The 10,962-nt window shown below is 49.5% G+C and overlaps 1 protein-coding gene across 2 annotated transcripts in view; it reads left to right on the top strand.

The window, feature by feature from the left end:
- The first annotated feature begins 6,985 nt into the window (after nucleotides 1-6,985).
- Nucleotides 6,986-10,962, top strand: part of NHP2 (NHP2 ribonucleoprotein) — a 4,887-nt gene continuing 910 nt past the window's right edge. Inside the window, exons 1-3 of one of the 2 annotated variants that reach the window (XM_025387364.1) lie at nucleotides 6,986-7,301; nucleotides 7,382-7,451; nucleotides 9,889-9,994. In XM_025387364.1, the coding sequence (XP_025243149.1) occupies nucleotides 7,142-7,301; nucleotides 7,382-7,451; nucleotides 9,889-9,994 (336 nt within the window). In that variant the 5' untranslated portion in view covers nucleotides 6,986-7,141. The remainder of the gene's footprint in view (nucleotides 7,302-7,381; nucleotides 7,452-9,888; nucleotides 9,995-10,962) is intronic. The other variant, XM_025387365.1, reaches the window with a different exon arrangement.

The following is a 10,962-nucleotide window of genomic DNA, read 5'->3' as shown; positions in this document are numbered from 1 at the left end:
CAAGAGATTCTCTCCCGGCCGGGCGCAGTGGCTCACACCTGTAATCCCAGCACTTTGTGAGGCCGAGGTGGGTGAATCACGAGGTCAGGACTTCTACACCAGGCTGGCCAACCTGGTGAAACCCCGTCTCTACTAAAAATACAAAAAATTAGCTGGAAGTGGTGGCAGGCACCTGTAATCCCAGCTACTTGGGAGGCTGGAGGAGAATCGCTTGAACCCAGGAGGCGGAGGAGGCAGAGGCTGTGGTGAGCCGAAATCGTGCCACTGCACTCCAGCCTGGGCAACAGAGCAAGACTCCATCTCAAAAAAAAAAAAAAAAAAAAAAAAGTGATTATTTTGCCTCAACCTCCCAGAGTGCTGGGACAGGTGTGAGTCACTATGCCTGGTAATATCTCAATTTGTGGCTCAGCCCAGTGGCTCAAGCCTGTAATCCCAGCACTTTGGGAGGCTGAGGCTGGGTGGATCACTTGAGCCCAGGAGTTGGAGACCAACCTGGGCAACATGGCAAAACACCATCTCTACACAAAATACAAAAATTAGCTGGCATGATGGTGCATGCCTGTAGTCCCACCTACTCGGGATGCTGAGGTGGGAAGATTGATTCAGTTCTGGAGTTCAAGACTGCAGTGAGCTATGATTGAGCCACTGCACTCCAGCCTGGGTGACAGAGGAGACCCTATCTATCACTTATCTATCTATCTATCTATCTATCTATCTATCTATCTATCTATCTATCATCTACCTACCTATCATCTATCTATCATCTATCTATGTATCTATTATCTGTCTATCATCTATCTACCTATCATCTATCTATCTATCTATCATCTATCTACCTACCTATCATCCATCTATCTATCTATCTATCTATCTATCTATCTATCTATCTATCTATCATCTATCTTCTATCATCTAATCTATCATCTATCTACCTACCTATCATCTGTCTGTCTGTCTATCTATCTCTCAATTAAAAAAAAATCCTCCCCAATTTTTAAAAAAATGTACCTTAGTCCATCTAGATCTAACTTTCTCAGTTTGTAGGTGAAGCACTGACGCCCAGAGAGGCTAAATGACTTGCCTAAAGTCATTTGTCATTTAGAGCCCTGGACTAGTGCCCATTAATCTTTATGTTATCAGTCATTGTACACTGCTTAAAGTAAGCTCAGCTGGGCACAGTAGCTCACGCCTGTAATCCTAGCACTTTGGGAGGCCGAGGTGGGCAGATCATGTGAGGTCAGGAGTTTGAGACCAGCCTGGCCAACATGGTGAGCCTCTGTCTCTATTAAAATACAAAAATTAGCCAGGCATGGTGGTGTATGCCTATAATCCCAGCTACTTGGGAGGCTGAGGCATAAGACTCACTTGAACTGGGGAGGCAGAGGTTGCAGTGAACCGAGATTGTCCCACTGCACTCCAGCTGGGGCAACAGAGCAAGACTCCATCTCAAAAAAAAAAAAAAAAGAAAAAAGAAAAAAGAAATAACCTCAAATAGTAGCCATTCCAACAAAATCAACAAAGCAATAAACTCACACAAAACAACTTGGGTTCAGAACAGATTTCTGAGTCTGGCCTTAGAAATACACAGTGTATCAAGCCTGTAATCCCAGCACTTTGGGAGGCCGAGACGGGCGGATCACGAGGTCAGGAGATCGAGACCATCCTGGCTAACACGGTGAAACCCCGTCTCTACTAAAAAAAATACAAAAAACTAGCCGGGCGATGTGGCGGGCGCCTGTAGTCCCAGCTACTCGGGAGGCTGAGGCAGGAGAATGGCGTGAACCCGGGAGGCGGAGCTTGCAGTGAGCTGAGATCCGGCCACTGCACTCCAGCCTGGGCGACAGAGCGAGACTCCGTCTCAAAAAAAAAAATAAAAAAAAAAAAAATAAATAAAGAAATACACAGTGTATTGGCTGGGTACAGTGGCTCATGCCTGTAATCCCAGCACTTTGGGAGGCCAAGGCAGGCAGATCATGAGGTCAGGAGATCGAGACCATCCTGGCTAACACGGTGAAACCCTGTCTCTACTAAAAATACAAAAAATTAGCTGGGCGTGGTGGCCGGCGCCTGTAGTCCCAGCTACTCGAGAGGCTGAGGCAGGAGAATGGCATGAACTTGGGAGGGGGAGCTTGCAGTGAGCCAAGATTGAGCCACTACATTCCAGCCCAGGCGACAGAGCGAGACTCTGTCTCGAAAAAGAAAAAGAAAGAAAGAAAGAAATACACGGTGTGTTAACAACAAAAAAAGAAAACAGGCCAGTTGCGGTGGCTTACATCTGTAATCCCAACACTTTGGGAAGCCAAGGCGAGTGGATCACTTGAGGTCAGGAGTTCGAGGCCAGCCTGGCCAACATGGTAAAACCCTATCTCTCCTAAAAATACAGAAATTAGCTGGGCATGGTGGCAGGTGCCAGGATCACTTGAACCTGGGAGGCAGATGTTGCAGTGTGCTGAGATGGCACCACTGTACTCCAGTCTGGGTGACAAAGGGAGACTCAGTCTTAGAAAGAAAGAAAGGGGGGGGGAGAGAGAGAGAGAGAGAGAGAGAGAGAGAGAAAGAAAACAAAACAAAACAGTGTGGTTTTCTGAAGACATATTTTTTCTCAGCACTTCATTGTCTTATGGCTCAAAATGCAGACACGTGTGACCTGGGCCAAACTGAGGTTCCTACACTTTCACTATTTACATATCCTTTTTAGCTAAACTCAAATGTCAAATCACAGGTATGGGTAAAGTCTGGGCTTGGAGACAAGTGGACCTGGGTTCAAATCCAGCTTTGTGTGAGCTACACCAAACTATTCACCTTTATGTGTGTCAGTAAATTGTTAATATAAAGGTTTTATTCCTGGTAAAGGGATGGTAAAGTCTTTACCTTTACCATAGAGGTATTTTTTGGTGAGCACTGAATGAGATATTGTATGTAATATGCTTGCCACATAAATGTTAACATGTTAACTGTCTTTTTCCTTCCATGTAAGAGCTGAAGGGACTCCACAACTGAGGCTCTGAGTGAGGTCAGTCAAGTGAGTCCATTTGTTTGAATTTGTTTGAATTGGGTTTCTCAGGAATGAAATTCTCCATCACTCTGCTGGACAGAGTTCATTGTGCCCCATGCACACAACTGGCAGTACTTCTCCCCTTGGTGAACCTGGCACATTTTCATCTGTCCTAAAAGGCAGAAACACCGCTCAGAAGCAAGAACAGAAAACCACCCTGCAGAGCCCTGCCACTGTGTGCTTGGAGGAGGCCACAAAGCTGCTCTCACAGACCCACACGACACTCAAGAAAGGATTCCCAGGGAGGGGCAGAACCGCTATTACAAGACAGAAGAGGAGGAAGAAGAGTGGGGAGAGTATGGGGGTGGAGAATGGTACAGCAAAGTTGTCAGCAGGAAGGCAAAAGCTGACAGTAACCTAAAGCTCAGGAAGGAGCTATCTTTTCTCAAGAAATCGCAAAACAAAAACCTTTAAAGGATCAAATTATTTTTTACATTGTATATACAAACCTTATTTGCTTTCGAATTGTTTTTTATTGTTTATATAGCATGTTCATTGATGACTGATATATTTTTCTATTTGTGAAGAGTTTTGGGAAGCTCTAAAGTGAGCATGGATTACATCATAATTTCTCTTATTAAAATACTAAATTTTAGGTCTGGTGCAGTGGCTCATGCCTGTAATCCCAGCACTTTGGGAGGCCAAGGCGGGCGGATCACGAGGTCAGGAGATCGAGACTATCCTGGCTGACACAGTGAAACTCCATCTCTACTAAAAATACAAAAAAATTAGCCGGGCTTGGTGGCAGGCGCTTGTAGTCCCAGCTACTTAGGAGGCTGAGGCAGGAGAATGGCGTGAACCTGGGAGGCAGAGCTTGCAGTGAGCCGAGATCATGCCACTGCACTCCAGCCTGGGCAACAGAGTGAGACTCTGTCTCAAAAAAAAGGAAAAAAAAAGAAAGAAAAAAAGAAAAAAAATTAAATTTTAAGGTAGGTGCAGGTGCACCTGTAGTCCCAGCTACTTAGGAAGCTGAGGCAGAGATTGCTTGAGGCCAGGAGTTCAAGGCAAGCCTGGGCAACAAATATACTGAGATTCCATCTCCCAAATAAGCAAATAAACAAACAAGATAAAATACTTTTTTTTTTTTTTTTTTTGAGACGGAGTCTCGCTCTGTCCCCCTGGCTGGAGTGCAGTGGCGCGATCTTGGCTCACTGCAAGCTCCACCTCCCGGGTTCACGCCATTCTCCTGCCTCAGCCTCCCGAGTAGCTGGGACTACAGGCGCCCGCCACCGCGCCTGGCTAATTTTTTGTATTTTTAGTAGAGACGGGGTTTCACCATGGTCTCGATCTCCTGACCTTGTGATCCGCCCGCCTCGGCCTCCCAAAGTGCTGGGATTACAGGCGTGAGCCACCGCGCCTGGCCTATTTTTTTTTTTTTTTCTTTTGAGACAGAGTTTCGCTCTTGTTGCCCAGGCTGGAGTGCAATGGCGTGATCTTGGCTCACTGCAACCTCCGCCCCCTAGGTTCAAGCGATTCACCTGCCTCAGCCTCCCGAGTAGCTGGGATTACAGGTACCCACCAAAACGCCCAGCTAATTTTTTGTATTTTTAATAGAGATGGAGTTTCACCATGTTGGCCAGGCTGCTCTCGACCTCCTGACCTCAGATGATCTGCCGGCCTCAGCCTCCCGAAGTGCTGGGATTACAGGCATGAGCCACCGTGCCCAGTCAAAATACTGAATTTTTAAAAATATTTTTTGTTTTGTTTTTGAGGCAGAGTCTCTCTCTGTCGCCCAGGATGGAGGGCAGTGGTGTGATCTCCGCCCACTGTAACCTCCGCCTTCCAGGTTCAAGTGATTCTCCTGCTTCAGCCTCCCGAATAGGTGGGACTACAGGCCCATGCCACCATGCTCAGCTAATTTTTGTATTTTTAGTAAAGAGAGGTTTCACCATGTTGGCCAGGCTAGTTTTGAACTCCTGACATCAAGTGATCCGCTCTCCTTGGCCTCTCAAAGTGCGGGGATTATAGGCATGAGCCACCGCGCCCGGCCGTAATAAGCTATTTGTTTTGTTTTGTTTTGTTTTGTTTTGAGACAAGGTCTCACTCTGTCTCCCAGGCTGGACTGCAGTGACGTCATCTTGGCTCACTGCAAGCTCCGCCTCCTGGGTTCACCCCATTCTCCTGCCTCAGCCTCCCGAGTAGCTGGGACTACAGGTGCCCGCCACCACTCCCAGCTAATTTTTTTGTATTTTTAGTACAGACGGGGTTTCACCGTCTTAGCCAGGATGGTCTCGATCTCCTGACCTCGTGGTCCTCCCGTCTTGGCCTCCCAAAGTGCTGGGATTACAGATGTGAGCCACCACGCCTGGCCTGTTTGTTTTTATTTAATGCAAAATAAATAAAATTGATTGCACTTTAGTTCCAGAGTTAAAAGGTTTTTGTTGTTGTTGTTGTTGTTGTTTTGTTTTGTTTTAGAGACAGGATTTTCCTCGGTGGCCCAGACTGCAGTGCAGTGGCTATTCACAGGTACAGTCATGGCTCACTGAAGCCTCTAACTTCTGGGCTCAAGCGATCCCCCTCTCAGCCTCCTGGGTAGCTGGAACCACAGGCACGAATCACCACACAGGAGAAAGGCCAAGTTTTAAGTTGGTTTAACTGACCTGCGCTCCCACCCACAACCACCAGAACACTTCTAAGTTTCTACTTACTGGCCTGTTGCAGCAACACAAAAATGGCAGGCCTGCCACATCAGGATCAAAGGTAATTAGTATTACAAATTAGTAATTTGCAGCGATTATCTAATTAATATCCATCCAGAGTTCCAAAAAATAGTGGAAGCGGCTAATCAGAGATACCAAGATCCACTGGATCTCGGCCTGCCACCGCCCCCGACGCCCTGTCAGCTCTGTCCCTTAACCTTCTACGGACCCATGCAAAGGGCGGCTCCTCATAGCTCTCCCAGTGCACTACAGGGAGCTCCGTCCCCAAAGCTTCCCTCCGCTGTTCCCGGCTTCGCTGGAGCCGTCCTTCCCTCAGCCCCCGATGGCTTCTTGGCTAGGCCCTCCGCATGTGTAGCGTCAGGCAATGGTAAGAACTGCGGGGAAAACAGTGGTGAGGGCATGCCAGTTTGGAGAGAGAGGGGATTGCAATTTTAGATAAAATCATCAGGGAAACCTCTCCCATGAGAAACACTGGAACGGAACCCTGCGGGATGAGAGTGAGCCACATGCTATCGGGGGAAAAGCGGTGCAGACTCAGGTCAGTGGGGTCATTACTTGCTCTGTATCTTTCACACCTGCGCAACGGGGTCCAGGGGTCAGAAAACAAAGTAAGAAAAATTATGCATGAAAGGAGGCAGCCTTAGGCCGGGCGCGGTGGCTCACACCTGTAATCCCAGCACTTTGGGAGGCCGAGGCGGGCGGATCACGAGGTCAGGAGATCGAGACCATCCTGGCTAACACGGTGAAACCCCGTCTCTATTAAGAAATACAAAAAAAACTAGCCGGGCGAGGTGGCGGGCGCCTGTAGTCCCAGCTACTCGGGAGGCTGAGGCCGGAGAATGGCGTGAACCCGGGAGGCGGAGCTTGCAGTGAGCTGAGATCCGGCCACTGCACTCCAGCCTGGGCGACAGAGCGAGACTCCGTCTCAAAAAAAAAAAAAAAAAGGGAAAAAAAAGAGGACAGCCTTTCCAGCACCCAGGGCCCCGCTCCCTCCGGCCCCGATTCCCACGGCTCCGCCCCTAGCCTCACATTCCCTCGGCTCCGCCCTAATCCGTTCCGCCCCGTCTCTTGACCTGCGCTCCCACCCACAACCACCAGAACACTTCTAAGTTTCTACTTACTGGCCTGTTGCAGCAACACAAAAATGGCAGGCCTGCCACATCAGGATCAAAGGTAATTAGTATTACAAACTAGTAATACTAATATATAGGGGATGGCCCCGCCTATAGGACCATGACTCCGCCCCTCTCCGCTCTCCGTAGTCACGGAGCTGAGCATCAACGATTGGGCTGAGTCGGAGACGTCGTTTCCTGATTGGCCGTGTTGTGCGGCGGCTTCTCGCGCAGCTGATGACCTGGAAGTGATGCCTGAAGCTGGGGACCGCGTGGGCTCGCCTCCCTGGGACTAGGTTTCCGTGGCCGCTGCGATGACCAAAATAAAGGCAGATCCCGACGGGCCCGAGGCTCAGGCGGAGGCGTGCTCCGGGGAGCGCACCTACCAGGAGCTGCTGGTCAACCAGAACCCCATCGCGCAGCCCCTGGCTTCTCGCCGCCTCACGCGGAAGCTCTACAAATGCATCAAGAAAGGTGAGGCGGGAGCCGGCGTGGCCGGAATGGGGTCGCGGGTGGCGGGGCGAGGCCCCCGACCGACTCTTCTGTTGTTGCAGCCGTGAAGCAGAAGCAGATTCGGCGCGGGGTGAAAGAGGTTCAGAAATTTGTCAACAAAGGAGAAAAAGGGTAAGAACCCTCCTTTAGATTTTGCATTTCTAAACGTAAACGGAGAAATCTCTGCTTAGTAGGTGCACAGTAAAAAGGTTGACTCTGACCTAGCCCCATATGCAGAAGCCAATCAAGCAGTCGGTAAAGTCCCTTTGGTACAATACCGATACATCAGGTATACGAGCTCAAAGTGAATTCCAAAGTGAAGCGAATCGTGTAAGCCAAGTTCCTTAGGGTAGACCCACCTTCATTAATGCAGGGACCTTCCTCCTCGGGCTCCGCTCCTTGCCTCAGATTACCTCGGGCCTCCGCCCTAATCCCCTCAGCCCTGAATCTCAGTCCTAGGGATGGCCCTTCTCCAGCTCTGTATTTAAGGAGCTGAGCGTTAACGTTTTTGTTTAGCTCTCACCGGGTTGGAGTGCAGTGGTGCGATCACAGCTCACCGCAGCCTCGTCCCCCTTGGGCTCAAGTGATCCTCCCACCTCAGCCTCCCAAGTAGCTGGGACCACAGGCTTGCGCCGCTACGCCTGGCTGATTGTTGTTGTTTTGCAGAGACAGAGGAGTCTCGCCCTGTTGCCCGGGCTGGTCTTGAACTCCTGGGCCCAAGGGATCCTCCTGCCTCAGCCTCCCGAAGCGTTGAGATTACAGGCATGAACCACCGCGCCTGGCAGCCTTAACTATTGAGTATACTCTTTTTCAGGCACTGTGCTGTGGGAGAAACAATGACATTCATTGATCAGATAATGACACACACACAAATAATTACACGTTGTGATAGCCATGAAGGAAAATGACAGAGTGCAATGAGAATTACTTCTTCACCCCACTTTTCTTAATGGCATTTATCAAAGTTTGAAACTTACTTACATTTTTCTTCCCTGTATCACCCTCTCAGGCCAGATGGTAAGCTCCTTCAGAACAGGGCCTCCGTGCTTTATCCCAAGAAGTGAAACTGTGGGTGCTCAAGAGCTCAATAATGTTGGGCACACTTGATGCTCAATGGCGTCTAACCTCGCTGGGGAGGGCACCTCAGGGCAAGTTTGCCTCAGCAGTCCCATTTGAGCTGAGCTCTTAAGACACAGGGATTAATTTGGGGGGGGGGGGGGGGAGGATCCTGCCAGAAGAAAGAGGCCTCGGGGCAGGAGAGGGTCTGGTGAGCAGAGGTGCTACCTTCTTAGGAGGCTTGTAGGCCACAGTAAATTTAGTTTTTATACTCAGTGCTTTGGAAGCTATTGGGGGTTAAAGCCAGGAAGTGACATAATTTTTATTACTTTTTACACCCTAAGATTTTTCTGGCAGTTGAAGAAAGGATTAGAGAGGTACGAGTAGGTTGGGGAAAGTTCAGGCAGTAGACTACTGTAGTCGTGGAGAGGTGATGGTGGAGACAGAGTTAGAGGGGACAGATTTGAAAGGACTTTAGATGTGGAGAATGGGGAGGTAATGACAACTTTTCGGTTCTGGCACGCCCAGTTGGAGGGAGAGAGGGCCCAGTCTGAGATGTGAACAGTGGAGGGGACCAGATTTGTGTAGAAAGATCACAAGCTTGGCTTTGGATAAGGTTTTGGGGTGCCGTAGACACATGACTTCCACCCCTCCCCCCACCAGGAGACCTGTCAAATACGCAGATGGCTATAGGGGTTTGGAGCATGGAAGAGAGGGCCAGGCTGGAGATGGTAGGTAAATCTGGGAGTTTTCAGCACACAGATGGCACTTGACCCCACGGCAGTGGCTCTGGTCAGCCGGGAAGAAGGTACTGCGAGGGGATGGCAGCCGAGGATAAGGCTGTGAGGAACACTCACAGTTAAAGGCGCTTAATAGACGGGGAGCCGGCAGAGGAGCGCTAGGTGTGGGGAAGAGCGCTTTCAGCTGAGGACTCTGTCCTTGTGTGTCTGCCTGTTACCCAGTGGGAGAGCAGACTTTTCCTTCTGTGTCTTCAGGCTCCTGAGGCCCTTGCCCCCCCAGTCTTCACACCTGGCCAGCTAGGAACCCTGGCTGAGGCGTCTCTGGCAAGCTTTCATTGCCTCACTGTCACTCTTGGGACAGAGCCCATGCTTCTTAGCCTGGTACTCAAGGCCTTGGAGGTGTCCCCTGCCAGTCTCTCTGGTGCCATTCTGATTCTCCCACCTCATGCTCTCCCCACTCCCAACCCCTCCATGGGCTGCCTGACACAGTCATCATTTAGCGTGCTGTTCAAGTATCACCTCCTGGTTGAAAGCTTTTTTGACTCTCCAAAGAGAGCTGAGCTTATACACCTTGGCACCCATCCTGTACTTCACCTGTCCGAGCACTACCTCACTTTGATGGCACTTACATGTTGCCAAGAGGTAGAGATCACCCCAGAAGAGTGCACTCACCACACACAGTTTTCTCTCTCTCCGTAAGACCCAGCCCAGGGCGGCACTTACAACTGAAAGGAGGGAGCAAAGCCAGAAACGACTGTTTCCTCTCATTTCAGGATCATGGTTTTGGCAGGAGACACACTGCCCATTGAGGTATACTGCCATCTCCCAGTCATGTGTGAGGACCGAAATCTGCCCTATGTCTATATCCCCTCGAAGACGGTAAGGAGCACATGGCCCCCTGACCTTGCTCAGCACTGGGGTGTCTGGGATCGTCTGCCGTAGCAGAAGAGTATGGGACAGAGCCAGGAGTGTTGGAGCTAAGACAGGCCTGGATGGATTCTCGGCTCCATGTCTTCTTAGTTTTGTGACTACAGATGAGTTACCTCTTGCATTTCAGTTCCCATCTTATAAAATGGGAATCCTAGCCCAGGTGCTGTGGCTCACACCTGTAATCCTAGTGCTTTGGGAGGCCAAGACAGGAGGATCAGTTGAGGACAGTAGTTCAGGAATAACCTGCGCAACAAAGTGAGACTCCATCTCTACAAAAAAAATTTTTTTTAATTAGCTGGGTGTGGTGGCACATGCCTGTAGTCCCAGCCACTTGGGAGGCTAAAGTGGGAGGATCACTTGAGCCCAGGAGTTCGAGGCTGCAGTGAGCCATGATCATACACCACCACACTCCAGACTGCATGATAGAGTGAGGCCCTGTCTGGGGGGAAAAAAAAAAAGGCTGGAGGGTGGATCTTGGGTAGCTACAGTATCACTTGTTGGGATAAAGCAGGGAGAGGCCCTGTTCTGAAGGAACTTACCAATTTGGCTTAAGAGTAAGAACCGAAGTCAGTTCTCTGTGGACTATGAGAATAAAAAGAGACAGATGTATGTGAGTAAGCTTTGTAAGCTAAGATGCTTCACCCATGTTAGTCCTGTTAGGTGGGTTTAGGCTCAGGGGGACCTCTAGCTGTCTTTATCTTACATAGCAGGGGCCAGATCTGAGGCACAGGAAGTGAGGGATGGCAGGGACCGGGACGGCCCCTGCTGGACTGGAGCCCTTTCATAGCTGTCATGTGGGAATGTAGGCTGTGTGTGGCTAGACCATGCCTTGAAAGTCTGATTGAGTTTAAATGATGGCAACCAATTCAAGATGCTTTTTTTTTTTTTTTTTTTTTTTTTTTTTTTTTTTTTTTTTT

This window comes from Theropithecus gelada, chromosome 6 (genome assembly GCF_003255815.1).
Source record: "Theropithecus gelada isolate Dixy chromosome 6, Tgel_1.0, whole genome shotgun sequence".
In the NCBI taxonomy this organism is placed as follows: domain Eukaryota; kingdom Metazoa; phylum Chordata; class Mammalia; order Primates; family Cercopithecidae; genus Theropithecus; species Theropithecus gelada.
This window is presented reverse-complemented; position numbering and strand designations above follow the sequence as displayed.